The 26,009-nt window shown below is 44.0% G+C and overlaps 1 protein-coding gene and 1 long non-coding RNA gene across 5 annotated transcripts in view; one reads left to right on the forward strand and one right to left on the reverse strand.

Moving 5' to 3' along the window:
- The window catches only part of SACM1L (SAC1 like phosphatidylinositide phosphatase), a 647,794-nt gene that overhangs the window by 285,897 nt on the left and 335,888 nt on the right, over positions 1-26,009 (forward strand). For all 4 annotated transcript variants that reach the window (XM_056520232.1, XM_056520231.1, XM_056520230.1 and 1 more), the window contains one exon: positions 23,573-23,674. In XM_056520232.1, the coding sequence (XP_056376207.1) occupies positions 23,573-23,674 (102 nt within the window). The remainder of the gene's footprint in view (positions 1-23,572; positions 23,675-26,009) is intronic.
- Positions 21,839-26,009, reverse strand: part of LOC130273437 (uncharacterized) — a 54,878-nt gene continuing 50,707 nt past the window's right edge. The window contains exons 2-3 of the long non-coding RNA XR_008843993.1: positions 24,681-24,780; positions 21,839-21,995 (exon numbers count right to left, since the gene is read on the reverse strand). This is a non-coding gene — a long non-coding RNA (uncharacterized LOC130273437). The remainder of the gene's footprint in view (positions 21,996-24,680; positions 24,781-26,009) is intronic.

Genomic DNA, 26,009 nt, shown 5'->3' on the forward strand with positions numbered 1-26,009 from the left:
TTTATCACCTCCTCCAGAATCCCTCTAAATCGGATATTATTCTGTCTGGATCTATCTTCAAGATCTGACAATTTTAGTTGAACTGCGTGCATATCATCAGGTTTATCATTCTGTATATCAACTAAAGCATTATGAGCCTCTGTAAACTTTTCCATCTTCTCTTCAAGATGTGCTGTTCTCTCACCCAGTTGAGACACCTCTTTAGTCAGGGAGCTCAGAGATGTCATAAAGTATTTTTGTAGGGTCTCCCTAAATTCCTGAAACAAGGACCTGATTGTAGATTCCATGCCAGATGGGAGGACCTGGTCTTTCGGAGATTCCATATTGTTAGTACTAGTGGCGGACAGGTCACAGGGGACTGGAGAACCACCCTGCAGCGCAGCAGGTGAGTGAGATGAATCACTCTGTAGGCACTCAGAGTATGATGAAAACTTGGATGGTGTTGTAACGTCAATTTGAAAGCAATTTGAAGTAGAAACAGTTAACTTGGATGCATAAAGGTCGCTCTCAATTGGAGCTGGTGTAGTCGGTTTGTTCCTTAAGGAATATAATTCAGTCAATTTAAGGGGTTTTTGTTTCTTGGAACGCTTACTGGAAATACTTTAAGGTACAGTTAGTAGTAAGCAGAAGTTTTGCAGAGATGCAATGCATTTAGTAACCGCTGAGGTAAAGTTAGTAATTTTCTGCAATGTATATAGTAAAGATTGTAGTGTGTAGCTCTGGTGCCACCCGGTGGTGGAGAAGGATTAGTGCAGAGAATTATTCAGTGAGCACACAGCAGTAGAATTATAAGAGAAAATGTCCAGGCTTAGAACCCTGAGGAAGTCCAATCCAACAATATTAAATAAGACAGATATTGGTTAGCTGAAGACTTTGATCCTGTTAAGCTTCTTAGTATTATGTTATCAGAGGGTCTCCAGTTCCAGAAGTAGAGCGCTATACGTTCTTAATAGTAATATATAGATAGATAGTTTATGTTATAAGATGGCAAAGTAGATCAGAAGATACTATCTATGAAAAGTCCAACAGTTAGTAAAGGGTCAATTAGAGGAGCTAAATGAAAGTATTCCCAAGTAGAAGAGTACTTAACTTTTGAGCTGGGTTTCAGGGTAGCTCCAGGTTCTGCTGAAAACTCCTTGGTGAGCTGACACTTTGGTATGTGTGGACAATTAGTAGCAGAGATGAAATTGTCCCTTATTTCTGAATCAGTGATGCCAGTTAGCAGCTTCCTGCGCCTCCTCAGTGCTGTTTTCTGCTCATAGCAGCGTGGAGGGGACTGTAAAGATGGCGCTGAGTTTCCCTGTGAGTTTCCTCCGCAATGCTCACAGTGCCTGCACGGGATCCGGGAGCAGAGCTTGTTATCTGCGCGCCCGGGTTCTTATATGTGCCGGGTCTCTCCTTAGGGAGCGGTAGTTTGAGGCAGGAGGCTCCGGGGTATTATACAATAGCAGCGCAAGTTAATCTGCTCCTTCCGACCTTCTCACCTGGGAGCAGCCGCCGCAGTCTGAGGGAGGAGAGAAGATGGCGTCGGCCCCGTTGTTTAAGTGTACAGTGCAGTGCCGGGTCTCAGAAGCGATTGCGGGCACGGAGGAAAGTTAAAGTGGTCTTAAAATGACCAGCAGGAGGTAGGAGATCCAGGTATGATGGATATATCTTAGGGCGTGCAGTATTTTGCCGGTATGAGCCGCTTTTTGCAGGGTGTATGGGAGAGAGACTCAAACACACATCTTCTCTCTTCAGCGGCAAGCCCCGCCCTCATTCTACTTTTACCCCTTATGAAAATGTAAAGTTGGGGTCTACTCCAGCATGTTATTGTAAAAAAATAAAAAAAAAATTACACCAACTTGCTGGTGTTGCCCCATACTTTTCATTTTCACAAGAGGTAAAAAGAAAAAAAGACCCCCAAAATTTGTAAAGCAATATCTCCTGAGTATGGAAATACCCCACATGTGGATGTAAAATGCTCTGCGGGCACACAAGGTGGCTCAGGAGTGTGAGTGCCATGTACATTTGAGGTGATTTGCACAGGGGTGGCTGATCGTTACAGCGGTTCTGACATAAACACAAAAAAAAAACACCCATTTTGGAAACTATACCCCTTAAGGAATGTAACAAGGGGTATAGTGAGCCTAAACTACTCACAGGTGTTAGAATAATTTTCGTTAAAGTGAAAATAATTTTACATAATTTTTTCACTAAAATGCTAGGGTTATCGCAAATTTTTGATTTTCACAGGGTGTAATAGGAAAAAAGTCCCCCATAATTTGCAACACCACTTCTTCTGAGTAAGTAAATACCCCATATGTGGATGTAAAGTGGTCTTCTGGCGCACTACAGGGCTCAGAAGAGGAGCGCCATTGGGCTTTTGGAGAGAATTTGGCTGAAATTGAAGGCCATGTGTGTTTACAAAGCCCCCACGGTGCCAGAACGGTGGAACCCCCCCCACATGTGACCCCATTTTGGAAACTACACCCCTCACTGAATGTAATAAGGGGTGCAGTGAGCATTTACACCCCACTGGTTTTCAACAGACTTTTGGAACATTGGGCTGTGCAAATGAAAAGTTGCATTTTTCATTTTCACAGACCACTGTTCCAAAATTCTGTCAGACACCTGTGGGGCGTAAATGCTCACTGTACCCCTTATCACATTCTGTGAGGGGTGTAGTTTCCAAAATGGGGTAACGTGGTGGGGGGTCCACCGTTCTGGCACCATAGGGGCATTGTAAATGCACATGGCCTTCAATTCCAGACACATTCTCTCTCCAATACCCAAATGTAGCTCCTTCTCTTCTGAGCATTGTAGTGCGCCACAGAGCACTTTACATCCACATATGGGGGATTTATATACTCAGAAGAAATGGTGTTACAAATTTTGGAGGGCTTTTTTTTCCTATTAACACTTGTGAAAATGAAAAATTTGGGATAACACCTGCATTTTAGTGAAAAAATACAAATTTTTCATATTCAACGAAAATTCCTAAAACACCTGTGGGGTGTTAAGGCTCATTATACCCCTTGTTACGTTCCGTGAGGGGTGTAGTTTCCAAAATGGGGTCACACGTGGGTATGTATTTTTTTGCGTTTTTGTCAGAACCGCTGTAAAATCGGCCCCTCGTGATGTCACGGCCTGCCCCCTTAATACAAGTCTATGGGAGGGGGTGTGATGGCCGCCATATAGACTTGTATTGAGGGGCGGGCCGTTACATCACGAGGGGGCAGAAACTACACCCCTCACAGAATGTAATAAGGGGTGCAGTGAGCATTTACACCCCACAGGTGTCTGACAGATTTTTGGAACAGTGGTCCGTGAAAATGAAAAATTTTATTTTTCATTTGCACAGCCCAATGTTCCAAAAGTCTGTCAAATGCCAGTGGGGTGTAAATGCACACTGCACCCCTTATTACATTCCGTGAGGGGTGTAGATTCGCAAATGGGTCACATGTGGGTGGGGGGTCCACGGTTCTAGTAGCATGAGGGCTTTGTAAACGCACATGGCCCCCGACTTCGATTCCAAAAAAAATTCTGTCCAAAAGCTCCTTCTCTTCTGACCTTTGTAGTTAGCCCGCAGAGCACTTTACATCCACACATGGGATATTTCCATACTGGGGTATTTCCATGGGGTTACAAATTTTGGGGGGCATTTTCTCCTATAACCTCATAAAATAGTAAATTTAGTCAAATACCTGTGCTGTTATGGAGCCATAGGGACTTCCTAAATGCGACATGCCCCCCTTAAACCATTTCATCATAATTTACTCTTCAAAATCCCATTGTTGCTCCTTCGCTTCTGAGCCCTCTAGTGCACCCATGTTCACATATGAGGTATTTCCTTACTCAAGAAAAATTGGGTTGCACATTTTGGGGCAGCATTTTCTCATTTCACCCCTTGTAAAAATTCAAAAACTGGGTCTACAAGAACATGTTAGTGTAAAAAATTTAGATTTTTTATTTTCTCCTTCACTTTGCTGCTATTTCTGTGAAACAACTAAAGGGTTAACAAACATTCTGAATATCATTTTGTATACTTTCAGGAGTGCAAATTTTATAATGGGGTCATTTATTTGGTATTTCTAATATGAAGACCCCTCAAATCCACTTAAAAACTGAATTGGTCCCTGAAAAATTCTGATTTTGAAAATGTGAAAAATTGGAAAATTTATGCTATACTTTGAAGCCCTCTGATGTCTTAAAGTAAAAACATGTCAACTTTATGTTGCAAGCATAAAGTAGACATATTGTATATGTGAATCAATATATTATTTATTTGGTATGTCTATTTTCCTCACAAGCAGAGAGCTTCAAAGTTAGAAAAAATGCTAAATTTTCAAATTTTTCATGACATTTTGGAATTTTTCACCAAGAAATGATGCAAGTATTGTTGAAAATTCACCACTATGACAATATATCATGAAAAAACTGTCTCTGAATCGACTTAATAAGTAAAAGCATCCCAGAGTTATTAATTCTTAAAGGATACTCCGCCCCTAGACATCTTATCCCCTATCCAAAGGATAAGATGTCAGATCGCCGGGGTCCCGCCGCTGCTTATGCAAAATGTTTCTCCAGACTACTAGTGAAATGTTTTGCTCCATCATTTATGTTCTGATGTAATTAGCGTGTCTTACTGTTGCAGCTGTAGCAGCAGTTGTTTTTACAGGTGATTTGCAGTTTTTTTTTCGGTCCGATCTTCTTCAGTCGGCTGGGGGCTAATTTATTGCTTATAGTCAGGGCTCTCCTGTAGGTAAAACAAGGATTGCTGGGCAGGGTTTTTCTCAGAATAGGGTCCTACAATAATACATTCCAATGCTTTCTGAAGATCTGTTTGATTTGGTTGGGCCATTGATGACCTTACTTTGAATGATGAAATCAATAATTTTGGTACAATTCCTTTTAATACTAGAGAATTGGCCGTAGGGGATATTTTCTTTCCATTTCCGGTAGTGACAGCTTTAATGGATGTAATCACTTCCAGACTTTTGAGGTAGGGGAATGTTTGAATACAGGGACGTGACATTTAAAGTGGTCCACCTGTACTGCTCTTTCCACTATTGGTTCTTCAGAATTTCTATGAGGGATAGTATCCTTTAGATATGAGTTAAGTCTTACAACATATTTTGTAGGATGACGTCCACATAGTGCAACAAGTTGCTCATCAGTGAATTTATTTCTGATATAATGGGGTAGCTGGGTGGGTTGTGCAGGTCCTTATGGACTTTTGGGAGATGATGGAATATACCGTATATACTTGAGTATAAGCCGAGTTTTTCAGCACAATTTTTCGTGCTGAAAACACCCCCCTCGGCTTATACTCGAGTGAACTCTCCGCCCTCAGTGGTCTTGAACCTGTGGACCTCCAGATGTTTCAAAACTACAACTCCCAGCAAGCCCGGGCAGCCATTGGCTGTCTGGGCTTGCTGGGAGTTGTAATTTTGAATCCTCTGAAGGTCCACAGGTTGAAGACCACTGCGGCCTTTGACATCATCCAGACCCCCCACCCCCCTTTAGTTTTGTACTCTCCTCCGCTCGGCGGGACGTTAGGGTGCGCTGGTCCGGTGCTGCAGGACCGTGCGGTGGGGAGGGATAGTCGTTCCGGGCTGTCCATCTTCACCGGGGGGGGGGGGGTTCATTAGCAACGTCCCTGTGCGTCGTCGTCAAGGCAACGCCTCTATTCCGGGCCCGAAGCGTGGAGAAGAGGCCCCCCGGTGAAGATGGACAGCCCGGAACAACTATCCCTCCCCACCGGACGGTCCTGCAGCACCGGACCAGCGCACCCTAACGTCCCGCGGAGGTGAGTACAAAACTAAAGGGGGTGGGGGGTCTGGATGATGTCGAAGGCCGCAGTGGTCTTCAACCTGCGGACCTCCAGATGTTTCAAAACTACAACTCCCAGCAAGCTCGGACAGCCGATGGCTGCCCGGGCTTGCTGGGAGTTGTAGTTTTGAAACATCTGGAGGTCCGCAGGTTGAAGGCCACTGTATCAGACATTGACAAGCGGTGATGATGAAGGGGGGGGGGGCTGGGATGATAAGGGGAAGATGAAGGGGGGGTGTGGGATGATGACAAGGGGATGATGAAGGGGGGGTTTGGGATGATGACAAGGGGATGATGAAGGGGGGTGTGGGATGATGACAGGCGGTGATGATGAAGGGGGGGTGGGATGATGACAGGCGGTGAGGACACTGGCCCCATAGGCTTCTTTCACCATTACATTGAGGGGTGTGGAAATTTTATAAAAAAAACTACTTGTCCACGGTACTAAAATGGAGCAAAATCTACTTGTCCCTCATGACGATCCACTTGTCTGGGCCAATTTTTGCTTTTACGCTCTAATTTTTTCCTCCTCGCCCTATAATAGCCACAACTACCTACTATAATGATACCTTTTAATTGTTCAATAACCTATTCTCTGGACCAAAAAAAATGTAAATAAAATAATATGAATATATATATATATATATATATATATATATATATATATATATATATATATATATATTTATTAGGTGAAGTGAAATTGAAATAGTAAAATATAATTTTGCAGATTTGGTTGTTTTTCTTTTCTATGCCATTTACCTTGTGGTTGAGATAACATGTTAGGTTTCATACTTTACATCATGTTTTACTAATAAAAAAAAAAAAATCTGAACTTTTTTGAATTTTTTTAATTGCCATTTTTTGACCCCTGTAACTTTTTTTTTTCTTTTCACATACCAGGCTGTATGAGGGCTCATTTTTGCGCCATAATCTGTTTTTTGTATCTGTGCCATTTTGGTATTGATCTGACTTTTTAATCACTTTTGAAAAAAAATTCTGGGGATATTATAAAAATTGCAATTTTGTGGTTTGGTATTTTTTTTACTTTTACCGTACGGGATACATAATGTTATATTTTAATAGGTCGTACAATTACGCACAAAACAATACCAAATATGTTTATTTTTATTATGTTTGCATGTTTTTATATAGGAAAAGGGGGTGATTTGAACTTTTAACATGAAAGGGGTTAATGTGTTTTTTTTTTTTTTTTTTACTTTTATTAAAACTTTTTTTTTACACTTTATTTTACTTATAGGAGGAATCATTAGATTCCTCATACAGATGAATAGAGTTCTATTGAACTCATTGATCTGTGAGCTCTGCGATCCATTGATAGAGTCTGATCCAGCCAGGATCTATCAATGACAGAGCCGGAAAACGGGAAGCAGAGGTAAGCCCCCCGGCTACCTCCATAGTGGATCGCCCCCTCGCAATCGTGCTGTGGGGGGGCGATCCACCCCACTAGCCCACCAGGGAGCATTCACAGGTCCCTTTAGACGCCGCTGTCAAAGCGGCGATCTAAAGGGTTAATAGCCAGCCACGGCGATCGCTGCATGCTGGCTTTTAGCGGCGGCCCCCGACAATTGAAAACAGCTGGGGGCTGCAGAGTATGGAGCGGGCAGGAGTCCAGAGCCTGTTCCATACAGACTGCTGAGCGCCGCATTCTGGCTATTAGCGGCGGTGTGAAACTTGCGCCCCGTGCAGACGTGCGACCGCTCCTCCCCTCAGCTCTGCGAACGTTTCTGAAGCTAGAGCTGGGGGGAGCGAAGACAGAGGACGTAGGTCTGCACAGGGAGCAAGAAGCCACGCCCCCTCATCTCCCCCTGCATGTCTACATTACAGAAAGAAGGCAGAGCAGGGGGAGATAGGGCATACACAGCTTCTTATCTCCCCCTGCTCTGCCTTCAGAGGACGCAAGTTTCCACAGCCGGGGGCTGCAGAGTATGGAGCGGGCACGAGTCGGGAGCCCGCTCCATACAGACTGCAGAGCTCCGCAGTGCTTGTCAGGAAAAATTCACCTGCCCGGAACTACATGTCCCGGCCGTCGGGCGATAGGCATTCCACATCCCTGACATTGCAGGATTCCAGGTACAGTGGGGATCAAGGGTTTGGGCACCCCAGGTAAAAATTTGTATTAATGTGCATAAAGAAGCCAAGGAAAGATGGAAAAATCTCCAAAAGGCATCAAATTACAGATTAGACATTCTTATAATATGTCAACAAAAGTTAGATTTTATTTCCATCATTTACACTTTCAAAATAACAGAAAACAAAAAATTGGTGTCTGCAAAAGTTTGGGCACCCTGCAGAGTTAATATCTTGTACTGCCCCCTTTGGCAAGTATCACAGCTTGTAAATGCTTTTTGTAGCCAGCCAAGAGTCTTTCAATTCTTGTTGGAGGTATCTTTGCTCATTCTTCCTTACAAAAGTCTTCCAGTTCTTTGAGATTTCTGAGCTGTCTGTCATGCACTGCTCTTTTAAGGTCTATCCATAGATTTTCAATTATGTTGAGGTCAGGAGATTGTGAAGGCCATGGCAAAACCTTCAGTTTACGCCTCTTGATGTAACCCCCCATGGATTTCGAGGTGTTTAGGATCATTATCCATTTGTAGAAGCCATCCTCTCTTCAACTTCAGCTTGTTCACAGATGGCATCAAGTTAGCATCCAAAATTTGCTGAAATTTTATTGAATACATTTTTCCTTCTACTCGCGAGATATTCCCTGTGCCACTGGCTGCAATACAACCCCAAAGCATTATTGATCCACCCCCATGCTTAACAGTTGGACATAGGTTCTTTTCATTGCATTCTGTTGCCCTTCTTCTCCAAACGTACCTTTGCTCATTCCGGACAAAAAGTTCAATTTTAACCTCATCGGTCCACAGAACTTGTTTCCAAAATGCATCAGGCTTGTCTATATGTTCATTTGCAAAGTTCAAACACTAATTTTTGTGGTGAGGACGTAGAAGAGGTTTTCTTCTGATGACTCTTCCATGAAGACCATATTTGTACAAGTATCTCTTTATAGTGGAATAGTGTTCCACAACTCCAGGGTCTGTTAGATCTTCTGGAGGGATTGTGCAGTTAAACGTGGGTTTTGAATTATTTTTCTCACAATCCTGCGAGCTGTCCTGTCTGTTATTTTTCATGGTCTTCCAAATTGTGGTGACACCCCCACGATTGCGCCAATTTGGGATCAATTGCTGACACCTCCCACCTTTCCTCTCATCCTCAGACATCTTGCATCACCCCACAGGGAAAAACTTAGGTTATCCTCTGCCCAATTTTCATCTGTGCAAAATCAAGCAATGCTGTGTTAAATCTGCTGAGCCTGGGCGAGAAAAGCCACATAGCTGAGGAGCTGCTGCCCGGTCTGCAACAGGAAATTTTACACTGGCTCTCTGGTCATGGGCTGACATTAGGAAACGTGGTCGCCGATATAGCACAAACATTGTCAAAATGTTTGTAAGTGAGATAAAGCATAGAAGAGGCGTAGGTGGGAGTATTGGAAAATGGAAGTCAGGGAGGGAGGAGCATCACCCGTCAGACTATATAGCGGTTTCAAATTGGTGTTGTCAAGGAAGTCCTTTAAAAGTCACCCCCTCTTCTCTATGTCTACCCAGGAAAGTGGACGCAGAGTAAACGTGGCGAAAAATCGCATTACCAAAGATGGGGGTCATAGGGCCATCAGGTTACACAATATGGGAATTTTTAAAATAAGTGGTCCTCATCAAGGCTATAGAGGCCATAACCGGAGGAAGAGAAGAAATGACTGGTTTAGAGAGCTCCTTAAGTGAGATCCAGAGTAAAGCCCTAGAATCCATTCCACAGTTTTAGGGTCCTATGATGAAAACTCTCAAGGACACGGGTCAGCACTGAAGATAAATAGTAAGAATGACAATCAGGAAGGGCCAGGCTACCCTCTTTCTTTCTACGGATCAAAATAGTCCTTACTATCCTCTGGTTCTGATTAGCCCACACACAGCCAGACAGGGTATGGAAAAATGAACGAGGCAAGTGGATAGGGAGACAAGAGAATAAATATAAAAGGCGAGCCAGCACGTTCATTTTAATATTTATCCTCCTTAACCAGGAGATGTCCTTACGTTCCCATCTGGCTAAGTCCGACCTAAGGGACTGGAGGAGTGGAGGGAAGTTCAGTCTTAATGAGTCAGAAAGGTTAGAGGGGACATGTTCTCCTAGGTATTTGAGAGAAAGAGGTTGTCAAATGAATGGATAGGTAGCACGTAAATGTTGTACCAAAGAATTGCTGAAACAATATGGCACCCTGGCAGATTCTTTTTATTTTTGTGAATCTTGATCACAAAAAAACAGCACATAGAAGTTTTTCAGCTGTTTTTTGTGACAGAATATTTTTTCTACATTCTGACGTAGTAGTGTTTGTTGTTTAGATCTTATTTTTGTGGTAGGATCAGTAGATTTTTTTTGTAGACTGTAGGATTGTTTAACTGTCTATTCGCTTCTCCAAAGTAATAATTTTTTAGATATAACTTCGAAACCTCCCCCTTTATCTGCATTGGGTGGGAAACCATTGGGGGACACAGACCGAGGGTATATGCTCTTGTCACTAGGAGGCGCTGACACTAGGCATACAAAAAAGGTCTGCTCCTCCTGGCAGGATATACCACGTCTACTGACCCTGAGCTAATCAGTTTTAGCTTAGTGTCCTAGGAGGCAAGACGCAGATCTGGTGTTCTCCAGACCTTGTCTTCTTGTTTTTCAGTTAGGGCCTGTTTTAGGTTATTTTATTCCTTTTATTTTCTGCTTTTCAGGTGGGGGTTCAGGAGCATGGCGCTACCTTTTCCCCTCCATTTACGGCTAAGGGGCACGGGTCATAAGATACAAATGCACCGTTAACCCCTTCCCGCCAACGGCCAGCACTTGGGGTAGTCCCCCTACATTCCCTGCTCGTCCTGGTCTGTAGCAGCATAACGTCATGCAGACATCCATAAGTCTGGTTGAAGACGTCTTCGGGTGGAAGACATCTTAAGGTGAGTATGGATACAGGGTAAGTATGTTTCCCCTGTCACCCCCCCCCCCTCTTCCCTAGCTTTTCTATCCGGGAGCCCCCTTATCCCTGGGGTCTCCTTTTGAGGGAACTGACTTATCTCCTTTTTATTCTCTCTCTGGGGACCTGAGTCTCTACTTCAGTGCCGGGGCTCCGGGACAGTCATTTTCTCTCCTCCCCGGCACTGCTTCTCTCGCAAGTTGTTTCTTTGCCGGCCGCTGCTCTGCGCTCGGTGGAGTTTTTTTGCTTTCACTTTAGAGAGCTGTGCGCCGCTTATTCTGTCCGGCGTCTCCCTCAGCACAGGAGCATTTAGGCCGTCACCGGGTCCGCTCGGCTGGCTCTTTCTCCCGGTTATGTGCCAGTGGCTCAGGAACGGGTTAATATGACATGGCAGTTTCAGGGCCAGAGCATTTGCCTGCATGTGGCGAAGCCCCTCTCTCTCTCTCTTTCGCTCTCTCTCTGCTCCGTGCCTCACGCAGCTTCTCCTGGTCTCTCTCAGCTCCACAGCCTCTTCTGATTTCAGCGGGACACAGACCTGGTGAGATTACTCCAATTTTTTTCTTTACTGTATATTGGGCTACCAAGTATGTCTGACCCCAGACCCCTCCCCCCACCAGACAGGCTACGGCACTGGTCACCTACTATGCACGTGTGGGATGCAAGTCCAAAATCCCTGGGGTACTACTGAATCCTCCTGCTCAGCCTGCTCCTCCAAGCTGACCTCACCGTCTGTTTCTGTGGCTCGTGATGTTCTGGCGGAATGTGTGGGGCCGTTCCTCCTCCAGAAGGGGTATCTTCCCTTACCCAGTCGATCTATGATTTGGCTAGGGTCTCCAAGTCAGTGGAGTCCGCTCCAGGGGCCTTTCTCCGGGTCATCGCTCTAGGTCCCCATTCTCTCACTCTAGGTCTCCCTCTCCTCAGTCTAGGCTTGCCTCCGCAGGTGGTTCTTGTTCCGCAGTCAAAGCAGCGGACGACAGGTCAGATTCCACTTCGGATCATGAGGACTACTCAGCAAAGTGTGATATGGTGGACGGATTAGTGTCAGCCATCTGGGACACCTTTCAGCTGGAGGACCCTGGAACTTCGGATGCAGATCCAGAAGTCTCCTTTCGCCGCTCACGGCGTGCTCCCAAGGCTTTCATTTCTCATGCAGAATTTGACGCCTTGCTGGACTCTGCTTGGAAACACCCGGTAAGAAGAATTCAGGGAATCAAGATAGTTCAAGCCCGATTTCCTAATGACCTAGTTTCCAATTGGACAGTGCCACCTAAGGTTGATCCTCCCCTCTCGCCTGTCCAAGTCCACTACCCTACCTCTTGCAGACGCAACGTCACTTAAGGATCCTACGGACAAGAAAATGGAAAACTTGGCTAAGTCCGCTTTTGAAGCGGCAGGGTCCTCATTGCTCCCCACCTTTGCTTCCGTTTGGGTGGCTAAGGCGGTGTCTGTTTGGGCTTCCCAACTTTGTCAGGGAATCCTTTCGGTTGTTGCCAGGGAGGGACTGGCGAATGCGTCTCTCCAGCTCTCTCAGGCCGGCGATTTTCTTTGCTTGGCAGCTTTGGAATCCGCTCGCTGCTCACCTTTTGCCTCGGCAAACTTGGTCGCCATTTGTCGCGCCATGTGGCTGAAGGCGTGTGATGCCAATGCAGATTCAAAAAGGTCGCTGACTGAGTTACTTTTTTCGGGTTCCCATCTCTTTGGGAAACGTTTGGATGAAATTATTTCCGAAGCTACGGGAGGTAAGAGTTCTCTGCTTCCGCAGAACAAGCCTCGTCGCTCCGACCCCCGTCGGAAGGCAGCGTCCTTTCGGCCATTTGCATCTGGTCGCCCTTCCAAACAGACGCACCCTCCCGCTCTAAAGGCTCCCTCTTTCAGAACACGCCCTTCATGGAAGTCGGACAACCGATCTGGCAGTTTTTTGGCCAAATCCGGTACCCGTAAGCTTGCCTCTTCCTGAAGGGACGCCTTCACCCGCGTAATTTTCTCGGGTGGTAGGTCGCCTGTCTCTTTTCCAAGACATTTCTTTAGATATATAAATACAAAAAAAACATGGACAGAGCATGTAGGACCCCTTAATGATAATGGGGAGGTTGTCACAGGCGATAAAGAGAAAGCAGAGCTACTGAATGGGTTCTTTAGTTCTGTACATACTAAGGAAGAAGGAGCTTACATTGGACAGGTCAGTGCTGGTAACACCATGTAATGTACTGATCTGGCCTAATGTAGAAATGGTACAACGTAAGTTAAGTAATATAAATGTAAGCAAATCTCCAGGGCCAGATGGATTGCACCCAAGAGTTCTTAGAGAACTAAGTTCAGTAATATCTGTACACCTGTTCATGATATTTAGAGATTCACTGGTGTCTGGTATTGTGCCAAGGGACTGGCACAAGGCAAATGTGGTGCCAGTCTTCAAAAGGGGCTCTAGGTCTTCCCCAGGAAACTATAGACCGGTAAGTTTAACATGCATTGTGGGTAAATTGTTTGAAGGACTTATAAGGGTTTACATACAGGAATACATAGGGGATAATTGTATTATAAGCGATAGCCAGCATGGGTTTACTAAGGATAGAAGTTGTCAAACCAATCTAATTTGCTATTATGAAGATGTGAGTAGAAGCCTTGACAGAGGAATGGGTGTGGATATAGTGTTTTTGGATTTTGGTAAAGCGTTTGATACTGTCCCTCATAGAAGTCTGATAGGTAAGTTAAGGTCTTTGGGTTTGGAAACTTTAGTTTGTAACTGAATTGAACACTGGCTCATGGATCGTACCCAGAGAGTCGTGGTCAATTATTCGTACTCTGATTGGTCCCTGGTTATTAGTGGTGTACCCCAAGGTTCCGTACTGGGCCCGCTGTTGTTTAATTTATTTATCAATGATATAGAGGATGGCATTAACAGCTCTGTTTCTATCTTTGCAGATGACACCAAGCTTTGTAGCACGGTACAGTCTATAGAGGATGTGTATAGGTTACAAGATGACTTGGATAGACTAAGTGTCTGGGCATCCACTTGGCAAATGAGGTTCAATGTGGATAAATGTAAAGTTATGCATCTGGGTACTAATAACATGCGTCGTATGTCACTGGTAGAGAAGGATCTAGGTGTACTTGTAGATCACAGACTACAGAATAGCATGCAATGTCAGGCTGCTGCTTCCAAGGCCTGCAGGATATTGTCATGTATAAAAAGAAGCATTGACTCGAGGGACAGGGACATAATATTCCCCCTTTATAAAGCATTGGTACAGCCTCACCTGGAATTTGCTGTTCAGTTTTGGGCACCAGTCCATAAAAGGGACACTGTGGAGCTGGAAAGGGTGCAGAGACGCGCGACTAAACGAATATGTGGCATGGAACATCTTGGCGATGAGGAGCGATTAAAGGAGTTACAATTGTTTAGTCTTGAGAAGAGACGTTTAAGGGGGGATATGGTAAATGTATATAAGTATATAAATGGCCCATACAAAAAATATGGAGAAAAACTGTTCCAGGTTAACCCCCCCCCCCCCCCCCCAAAAGGACGAGGGGGCACTCCCTCCGTCTGGAGAAGAAAAGTTTTAGTCTCAAGGGGCGACACACCTTCTTTACCATAAGAAATGTGAACTTATGGAACAGTCTACCTCAGGAACTGGTCACAGCAGGAAAACTTAACAGCTTTAAAACAGGGTTCGATACATTCCTGGAACAAAATAACATTAATGCTTATGAAGAAATATAAAATCCCATCCCTTCCCCAATATCGTGCCACACCCCTACCCTTCAATTCCCTGGTTGAACTTGATGGACGTATGTCTTTTTTCAACTGTACTAACCATGTAACTATGTAACATCTGGCTGGCTCAGGTCCAGGACTGTTAGATGTGAGACGTCATTTTAGGGGGTTATCGGATAGAATTTGCTTCCATCCCCAAAAAATGTTTCTTTCACTCCCGCCCTCCCCGGTGCCCTGCTTTGGCAGCGGCCTTTCAGGTCTCTTTACGTTCTCTCCTCTCTCAGGGATTGATAGTGCCAGTTCCATCAGGAGAACGTGGGTTAGGTTTCTACTCAAACCACTTTGTCGATCCCAAAAAGGAGGGCTCGGTTCGCCCCATTTTGCACCTCAAGTTACTCAATCGCCATCTGCGCCTACGCCGTTTTCAGATGGAGTCTCTCCGGTCTATGGTGGCCTCCATGGACCAAGGCGAGTTTCTTTCTTCGGTGGACATCCGGGACGCCTATCTCCACATTGCTATCTTTCCGGCTCATCAGCGATTCCTTTGTTTCGCTGTCCCGGAGGGTCATTTTCAGTTTGTGGCGCTCCCTTTTGGACTAGCCACGGCTCCCAGGGTCTTCAACAAGGTCATGGCGGCTGTCATTGCAGTCCTTCGGAGCCAAGGGATCTCAGTTCTCCCCTACCTGGACGACCTCTTGATCAAGGCCCCGTCTTACTCGGAAAATTTGGAGAGTCTTCAGATCACCCTTCACACCCTGCCCTCCTTCGGCTGGGTGATCAACTGAGAAAAGTCACATCTGTCCCCCTCCCAGTCCCTGATATTTCTGGGTCTCCTTTTCGATATAGCGGTAGACCGGGTCCATCTTCCCCTGGACAGAAGGCGCTCTGCAGCTGGGAGTCCGTCGTCTCCGGCGCCCCTCCCTGTTTCCGATTTGTTTCGGTATGGAGGTCTGGGCCATATGGTGGCTGCCATGGAAACAGTCCCCTTCGCCCAGTTCCATTATCACCCCCTCCAACTGGCCATACTGGCCAGGTGGAACAAGTATCCTTTGTACCCGGATCGCCGGATTCTTTTACCTCTGGCGGTACAGCGGTCCCTTCTTTGGTGGCTCCATTCTCCCCTTCTTCTGAGGAGGTCTTTCCTCCCTCTTCATTGGCAGATCAGTCACTACCCATGCAAGTCTCCTGGGCTGGAGAGGTGTGTTACGGGACGTAACGGTCCAGGGTTGCTGGTCTCCTCAGGAAGCCCCCTTCCTATCAATCTCCTGGAGTTTTGGGCGATCTTTCTTTGCCTCCTTCACTGGGAGACTCTCCTTCAGGGTCGGCCAGTCCGTGTTCAGTCGGACAACGCGATGGCTGTCTCATACATCAATCGCCAAGGCGGTACCCGGAGTCACTCGGCGATGGAGGAGGTCCATAAGATTCTCCTCTGGGCCGAAGCTCTGGTTCCTGCTCTCTCTGCAATCCACATTCTGAGTGTGGACAATTGGGAAGCGGACTTTCTCAGCCGCTTTTTGGCAGACCCGGGGGAGTTGTCTCTCCACAAGGAGGTGTTCTCACAGATCTGCAATCTCTGGGGGACCTCGGATGTGGATCTCTTTGCATCTCGCCACAACAGGAAAGTTCCCCTCTTTGTGGCAAAGTCGTGGGACCCTCTGGCCTCGACGGTGGACGCTCTGGTCATCCCATGTGGTCGTCTTTCTGTCTTCCTTACCTTTTTCCGCCTCTTCCCCCCCTGCCCAGAGTTCTAAGGAAACTCAAGGCGCAGGGCTTTCCCGCCATTCTAGTGGCTCATGATTGGCCCCGACGCGCGTGGTATGCCGACGTAATCCCGCTGGTTGATGACGTTCCGCTACGTCTTCTGCTTCGCTCCGATCTTCTTTCTCAGGTTCCTCTTTGTCACCCCAATTTACTGTCGCTGTATTTGATGATGTGGCTGTTGAAACTGCGGTATTAAGAGTGCGAGGGTTCTCTTGCGAGGTTATTCGTACCATGCTTCGGGCAAGCAAACCTTCATCTGCCAGGGTTTATTACCGCACCTGGAAGGCTTATTTTCGCTGGTGCGATGCGCAAGCCTTTTCCCTGGTGGTGTTTACTTTTCCGCCCCTTCTCGCTTTTCTCCAGTCGGGGCTGGGCCACCATTTGACCCTCAGCTCTCTTAAGGGTCAGGTGTCTGCTCTCTCTATTCTTTTCCAACGTCAGTTGGCTTCTAACTCCCATGTCCGTACCTTCTTGCAGATAGTGGCCCACAAGGCTCCACCTTTCAGGTCCCCCACTGGGACCTCTATCTGGTGCTCGGAGCTTGGAGGGAGGCTCCGTTCGAACCCATTAGGGAGGCCTCTCTTTGTATCCTTTTGTGGAAGGTCGCCTTCCTCATTGCCATCACTTCTATTAGGAGGGTCTTGGAGTTGGCGTCTCTTTCCTGCCGTTCCACTCTTTTGGTCCTTCATCAGGACAAGGTGGTTTTTCATCCACCTCCCTCCTTTTTGCCCAAAGTGGTTTCCTCTTTTCATGTGAACGAGGAGATTGTTCTTCCTTCCTTTTGACCATCTCCTTCCAGTGCCAAGGAACGTTCCCTTCACACCCTTGACATGGTTCGGGCTGTCCGGACGTACCTTTCAGTCACCTCCTCTTTCCGGCGGGGTGACTCTTTTTTTTGTGATTCCCGAGGATGGTCACAAGGGTCTTCGGGGTTCCAAGGCGACAATTTCTAGATTGATTTGCTCTGCATTTCGTAATCGTACCGCTGCAAGGGCAAGATTCCTCCTTTTCGAGTGACTGTGCATTCCACGCGTTCTGTTGGGGCAATAGGGCTTCAGCTCTGCAAGTCTGTAAGGCGGCAACCTGGTCGTCCTTACATACTTTCACCAAATTCTACCAGGTGCATACCTTTGCGTCGGCTGACGCCAGTTTGGGCTGCAAGGTGTTGCAGGCGGCAGTGGCATCGTCCCCTGCTGGATTTTGAGTAGGGTGGTTTTCTCCCCACCCCGGGGACTGCTTTTGTACGTCCCACGGTCTGTATCCCCTAATGGTTTCCGACCGAGAAAAGTAGATTTTTTATGCTTACCGTAAAATGTCTTTCTCGGAGGATCCGTTGGGGGACACGGCACCCACCCATGGTTTGTGTTCTAGTTTTGTTGGTTTTGTCCAAGGGGTAGTTCGACTTTTTAGTCTGGTTCCCTCGGACTCCTGCTGGTTTATTTTTCTGTCGATTGCCTCCTACTGCTTTGGGACTAAACTGATTAGCTCAGGGTCAGGAGGCGGGTATATCTTGCCTGGAGGAGCCGACTTTTTTTGTATGCCTAGCGTCAGCGCCTCCTAGCGGCAAGAGCATATACCCACGGTCTGTGTCCCCCAATGGATCCTCTGAGAGAGAGATTTTACGGCAAACATAAAAAATCAACTGTTTATTAAGATATCTTTTATATTTTTAAAGGCAGTTGAAGCTAGATTTTCATTATGGGACAGATTATAATTATCAACAGGGTATATTAGAGCTTTCATGTAATTCATTACTTTTTGTTCGTACCTTCTGAACACCCGAACTGAATCGTCCTGTCGGATTGCACTTTATGGATTTTTAAACAAGCTGAAATAAACTACCTGTTTTTACAGACAGTGGGTGAATGCCATGAACTTTTATTTATATACCTTGATGTTTAAAGTTCTTATGCTCATCATTGAGCAATACCCATGCTACAAATTGTGTCAGCATTGTCTCAAACTGAAGATGCATTATTTTGCTATTCCTGGGTCTTACCACAGCTTTCATATACCGTAGGGCCTACTGATCTCTATTTGCTTCTATAATCAATGGGCTTGTTTTTCTGATACCTTAGCACGAAGTATAAGCCTAAGTTAAAATGAAAACACTGATGGAAACAGTGAAATGGCTAATATTCAAGACATCTCTTGCAAGGATGTGCAAACTGGATGAGTAGACGCTCAGGAGTTTTTGTATGCATTGTGATAAGTATTGGCTAAAGCTGTACTCTGCCCCTAGACATCTTATCCCCTATTCAAAGGATAGGGGATAAAGTGTCTGATCGTGGGGGTCCCGCCGCTGGGGACTCCCGCGATCTTGGCTGCATCACACCAGACATTCGGAGCACGGAGCGAACTTCACTCCTTGCCGGATGACTGGTGATGCGGGGCGGAGGGTCAAGATGCCACAGCCCACTCGTCACGTCACAGCCACGCCCCCTCAATGCAAGTCTATGGGAGGGGGCGTAATGAATGTCAAGCCCCCTCCCATAGACTTGCACTGAGGGGGCGTGGCCTTGGCATCATGAGCCTCTGGCGCTGCACCCGACGCTCTAAACGAACATCTGGTGCAGCCGAATTGTTTCAACAATTGGCTCTATTACGCAATCACTATCAAAATATATTGAATGGCTACTTAGCCTGTTTGTGGAAAAAAATGGCAGCAGTAATGAGAAATGCAAATGCATTTTTAACAGCATTTAACTGACATTATTCTACCAGAACAATTTTTTTCTGGCATCAATAGACGTCGAAAGTCTATATACCAGAATTCCTCAAATTCTAAGTGTTGAGTGTATCAAATCAATACTCACAGATTCAGGACAAAGTTCTGACATGATCACTTTTATTTGCAATTCTTTGATGTTTGTTATTTCTAATAATGTTTTTCAATTCGACCAGGAATGGTATGTACAGTGCTCTGGCACTGCTATAGGTACGTCCGTAGTATGCAACCTGGCAAACCTATTACTGAACGTTTTTGAAAAACGTTATATTTATGATACTGCAAATTCATTTCTTAAATATTTACACTTTTATTTTCATTATGTGGATGATGTTTTTTTTTTTTTTTTTATATATGGACAGGGACTCAGGATGAGTTTTTAGCTTTTATTGATTTCCTTAATGATAATTATATGAATATGTTCTTTACATATAAAACATATCCTGAATCCCTTGAATTTCTTGATGTAATTGTGGATACAACAGTTTGAATCTCCATCATGGGATTCTCGGACATGTTTAATGAGACAAGGGGCTCCTATTCCTGTGTGAACAGAGCAGACATTTTCTCATATTCTGGTAAACATTGGATGATAAACATCGTAGACATCGGATGGTCTTGCCGATAAAGAAGTGGCCGCAAGGACAAAAAAGTACATTTACAATGCAAATAGTTCTACAATTTATAAACTGTTTAATTTGGTATGGGACTCAATTAAGGTGGATTTCCTTACCTATAAATAATACTGACACCAATTGCATGTTCCATATTTATTATTGCCTTTTAGGGACAAGACATTTAACCAGTTTTGAGGAGGCAATGTGCACTTAAACTCATTTCTCACTAACTGATCTTTTACATTTTTCCTGCGTCAAAAAGTAACAAATTGTTTCGAAGTTGCTTAAGGAGAGAGGTCAGGATCTTTTTCTATAAGATACCAATATTTAAGGATCATAGTTTTAATTAAATTGGCCAGAGGGGGAAATTTTAAAGAAAATGTGTTTATTTTTTTTTTTTTTTCTTTTACAAAAAAATAAGAGTGTGTTGTTTGGAATATGCTTTAGAAAGAGTCTCATCTAGTATTTTTTCAGTATATCCACGGGACAATAATCTTTGTTTTGATTATTTTGCTTGTTGTGAAAATACTTCCTCACTGCTATTTATTTTACATAAACTTAAAAATTGGCTTATTTTTTTTTTTTTTTTGAATAGTGATAACTATAGATTCAGGATGTGTGTTATATGTAAATAACATATTTATATCATTGTCATTAAGGAAATCGACAAAAGCTAAAAACTCATCCTGAGTCCATATAAAAAAAAATATAAAAATCATCCACACAATGAAAATAGAAGAGTAAATATTTGAGAAATAAACTTGCAGTATTATAAATATATAGTTTGTTTTTTTTCCCAAGTTTTTTGGTGTGGCTCTCACACCTGTAGGTTGTTATTTATTGTTGTGTTTTGGTGAACCCCTCTTAATTACATTTCATATTCTTTGGAGCCTATATATAGGAAAGTTTTTTTTTCGGTTTCACACACATGAAATATTGTGTAAAGTTTTGGGCACAAGAAAGTCATAGTGGAGCTGTAGCGTGTTCAAAAGGCATCCAACAAGAGTAATAAATGGAATGGGAGGACTACAGTACCCAGAAACATTTAGTTTAGAAAAACTAATAACTGTGTATAAAGATATCAGAGGCTTTCTCCCATAATTTCTTTATACTGAAGACTGTATAACAAGGGGGAGCCTTTACTCTTGGAGGGGAAAAAAAAGGGAGGAAAATTCCTGTGTGGCCCATTGCCTTCAATTGGATTGCTTTCAATGGGGACGGTGCATGTCGAAGTGGTCCTGCTGCAGGCGTAGATTTATTTAGTCTTCGTGTAAAAGAAGTTGAGACTATATAACTGTCAACTGAAAGAGGCGATTAACGAAAAACTATTGTTGCTTACTTCTTTGGAACGCACCTGCTTATGTCCATCCCCACGTCTTTCTGAATAAAGAAGCTTGAAAGCTATTCTGGTGAGTGCCGCCATTTTTTGATGCCTTTGTCTAAGACTATATAACTCTCACCTCATAGCTTCTACCTCATCATGGTTTTTCACCTTTCTCTAGATCAACACTACCTTATGTCCTTTTTTTCAACACTGTAAGCAATGTAACATTGAGTTGTGAGCAATCACTCCTATAAACTGCAACTGTCGCCTAAAGGGTCTGTATAGGTATATATATATAAGTGTGTGTGTGTGGGTATGTACACATATGTGTGTGTATATATATATATATATGTATACACTTTTTTTTTAACAGCTCTAGGTCTTTTCTTCTCTATACTGCTTCCTATACTTTGATGTGTTGTCACTGCAAGAACTGCCTACTGAGCCAGTCACTGACAAATCAATGCTGCAGTCCGATAAGCTGTGTGCAGACATTTCCTTTCGGAGTGAAACATCACTCTTTTATATATAGAGTTTGAGAGGAGTGATAAAAAAAACACACAGGGGGCGCTCCCTGTAGAGGTATATTCACTGGGGTGCACCCTCCACGACACCAAAAAGATAATACCGACCTTATTTGTTGCTGCACCAAAATGTGGTGTAATTGGGATGCTGAAGGTAATTGCAGGTACTGGCTGCTGCGCTCTGACCGGAATCGGACTCTAAGGATGGAGGCCGATATGAAATGGCAAGAGGTAGGTAGAATTAAAAAAAAAAAAAAAAAACGGTTTGAGAGGCACTGCACAGATTTCTAGACAATAAGGAAAGACTCGAGCAGCACAGGACAAAAAATATTTTTTATTTTGGTAATGGGGATACGTGTTTCACTAATGCCTTCCTCAGGTCCACTAACAGTTCCCATGTTCAGAATGTACTGCATGCTGGGGTGCTGGTATGGATGTCCTGTATAGTTTCTGTCCTGCCTCGGTATTTAGAGCTTCCTGGGTGAAATAAAAGAAAACGAAATCTATTTGATCACCAGTATACCCCTTATTTAGGGTACAATCTCATGTAGGGTATATGCAGCATATTTTGCTGCTTATCTGCTGCTGGGTATTTTACTACCCATTAAGATCAATGGGTAGCATAATCAGCTGTAGAAAATACGCTTAGGGAACTTTCACACATGCATATTTTCTGCTGCAGATTTGCTGTAGCAGATTTTGTTACCCATTGAATTCCATGGGCAGCAAAATCTACAGCAACAATATGTACGTGTGAACGTATCCTAAGGGTGCGTTCACACGTGCGTCCAACTACTGGCAGGGCACCAAATTTCAGACAGCATGTACATGGCACACACCACACATTTGTATGGGAGCGCAGAATATGCCTGAATGCTGTACTCTGCCATCTCTGATGCTCCCATACAAATTAAAGGGGTACTTCCCTGGAAAACGTTTTTTTTTTTTAAATCAATTGGTGCCAGAAAGTTAAACAGATTTGTAAATTACTTCTATTAAAAAGCAGCAGAGAGCACTGTGGTCAGACAGAAAGGAAATTCAAAAAGAAGAGAATTTCCTGTGGAGCATACAACAGCTGTTAAGTACAGGAAGGATTACGATTTTTTAATAGAAGTAATTTACAAATCTGTTTAACTTTCTGGCACCAATTGATTTAAACACATAATGTTTTTCAGGGGCATACCCCTTTTAATGGAGCACATGCCTTTAAAAACTAGGGTTCCATTATGAAGATCATGGGTGTCCCAACAGTTGGACCCCTGCAGTATGATACTTATTTTGTATCCTGTGGATAGGGGATAAGACATTTTTTTGCTGGACAACCCTTTAAAGTGCTTTGTGAGAAATGCACTTCAAAGGAAACCTGTTAAGTGTTATGCTTCCCAAACGACAGGCAGCCTAACACTGTTGTAGGTAGACATTATGATTTCAACACACTATGATTTTTTGAAAATACTCGGGACCCGGGTTATCTGTCATAGGAGGAGGTCCTGACAGCTCCTCTCTACCCAGCAAGTGCTGAGTTACTCGTCTCTCCCTATCTGTGAGAAAGGCCATCTGCTTACCGAAACATCACATCCGTGAATTTTGGTGGAATAAAACTATAGGTTTTTTCACATCCTTGGCCTCTTGGCTTTGCTGTGACTGCATATCACTTTGTGGATTGGTTTTTGGTGGGGCATCTGGTCTTGTCACTTGCAAGGTGGATGGTATCTTGTGCTTGCTCTTTTTCGTATTATGTTTTACAATGTGTTTATTGAATTTTAATTATTATGTATAGGGAGAGACACCTTACTTTGAGCTTGTAGGGCAAAGAGCAGCATCTGGGACCCACCCCAATGACTAGTTGCCTAGGTCCCGATGTCATTATTAAACTATAGTTACTTTGAAACACCTGGATGTTTCACAGTAGATCATAACGTCTTGATGCTACCTGCACTTGTTTTATGCTGCTTGCAATTTGGGCATCATAAATCTGATGACAGATTCCCTTTAACTACAGTGTAAAACTTGTTTTTGTTTAAGGCTCTTGTTTTTCTTAACACTGTTTTCAGTCATTATTATACATTCCTGTTCTGTAAATGGAAAATATTTTGATTGGATTCTCATCTCTAGAAGAAGTTGTTTTCGGGCCGGAGTAAGATACTATGTAAGAGGTATAGTACTTAAATTCTTTCTTGAATATCAAAAATATAACAATAAATTGATTAAAAACATATGCAATTAGTGTTTAAATTGCAATGAATGATAGTATTTATGTTGTCTCAAGAGTTACAGTATTACTGTCACTTTAAAAACTTTTTGTCATGTCACACAGACATGTCAAAATTTTTTATCAGTCAGGCACTGGCTTTGTTTAGATCCCCACCAGTAGCTAGATAAAACTAGGAAAGCACAAGGATCTAACGTTTGGTGGGGGTATAAACACCCAGACCTCAATTTATTTTTATTTTTTTAAACAAACAGTTTCTCAATAGTCAAACAAATTTGGTGTCAGCTCTCATATGTACATTTAGATGTTAGTCGAACAATAAATTCGTTTTTTCTAAAGAATTAGTCCCAAGGCAGTACATGACAAAGTCCATGGAGTAGATTTATCAAAACCAAATAGCTTCTTTCATTAACAGTTTGTTTCCAATGGGCAACTGCAGCACCCTTCCTCCCTTCTACACAGTAGAGATAAAAAAAACAACAGGATGCGCTCCGTATTGTGATATCTTCAGGTGAAACAGAAAACGCAAGGTGTGAACTGCGCTTACCAAAATGGCTTGTACTCCTTACAAGTACAACCATGGATTATCACATAGTATAGGTCTCTGCAGCCACTCCACGCCAACAAGATAACGATATAAGAAAGATGTCCTCCAACACCAGCAGAGTAGAATAAGCGCTGAGACCAGAATAAAAGCAACTGATGTTTATTTCCCACAAAGCATTGTTGGAAATAAACATCCCTTGCTTTTATTCTTGTCTCAGTGCTTATTTTACTCTGCTGGTGTTGTAGGACATCTTTCTTGTATCGTTCCCTTCTACACAGGTCTTGATAAATCTCCCTTCATATCCTGAGGCATTCAAATAGTACAGACATCCTAACCATATAATCTTCCTAATACTACATAACAACTTGGAACACCAGATAAGGAAAAAGGGCAGAGAACTCACCTGAGTAGGCCCCAAATGGAAGGCAGATGAAGCCATAATGGCAGACCAGATGTGCTTTTGTATCCAATAAGCTACTTAGTCTCTTTCCTTTTGACCTAAACTTGTAAAAACACAAATAATTAACCGTTAACCCCTTAAGGGTAAAGAGATTATTTTTGCACTTTTATTTTTTCCTCCTTCCCTTCTAATAGCTATAACACTTTCAATTGTTCCCTTACAGACTCATATGAGGGCTTGTTGTTTGCTCCATCAATTGTATTTGGTAATTACAAAAATAATTAGCAGTAAACCAAAAAAATTTGTTGCCTAAAATTGAAAAAATGTTGAATTTGAGGGGCCTATGTTTCTACACGGTGCACTTTTTGTTAAAAATCACACATTGGCCCTGATTTATCAATCCGTCTGAGACAGAAACTGAAGTGATTTTCCCAAACAAACAATCACAGCTCATGTTTTATGTCTTAAGTAGCTCTGGTAAAATGAAAGCTGAGCCGTGATTGGTTGTTTGGGAAAATCACTCCAGTTTCTGTCTTGTACACGTTGATAAACCAGGGCCAATTATCTTTATTCTTTAGGTCCATATGATTAAAACAATACCCAAGTTATATAGGTCTTGTTTTATTTTACCACTTTTAAATAATTACAACTTTTTGTACAAATATTAGTATGCATAAAATTGTCCTCTTCTGGGGGGCGTGGCTAGCCATGTGAAGAGGAAGACGCAGGATGACTGAGCTCCGTCTCTATGGCCTAGTTATAGGGGGATACCAGCCGCATATATGGGCACCCAGGAGGTCCAGCAGACGCCGCACGTCACAGACCACAGCCAGGCAGCTAGCGGTGCCAATTTCTAACTATTTTGGGCCGTTAGGAGGACTTTCCGAGGACTGGCCCAGTATGACGGGGCAGTCCAAAATGGCGCGTGAGCCGGAAGAGACACGGGCAGTGACGGCCTCTTGGAAGACAGTGCCGAGTAAAGGGTCCGGTACCGAAGCCGGACTGAAGCAGTCTCTCCTACCTGCACTGCTGCAGCTGCCGACGAGGATCCCTCCGTCCGGGTCCTCACCGATGCCTGTGGACCAGCGGAAGGCTTCCCTGGATACCACGGCGGGAGGCGCCCAGAGTTCCGTTCTGCGTACTTCCGCCTCCTCGCGTGCACAAGGCCGGGAGAGCACGGTGCAACAGCCTGAAGAGAGTGCGGCTCTGCTCCCCTCCTCCTTACCATCGGAGGGTGAGTGTTTCAGCGGAGCACTGGGGGAAGGATCCGGCTGTGATGATGGGTGAGCACACAGAGCCCCCTATGTCCCCACAGCAGAGGGGCACCGAGAC

The sequence above is a fragment of the Hyla sarda genome, chromosome 5 (assembly GCF_029499605.1).
Source record: "Hyla sarda isolate aHylSar1 chromosome 5, aHylSar1.hap1, whole genome shotgun sequence".
In the NCBI taxonomy this organism is placed as follows: domain Eukaryota; kingdom Metazoa; phylum Chordata; class Amphibia; order Anura; family Hylidae; genus Hyla; species Hyla sarda.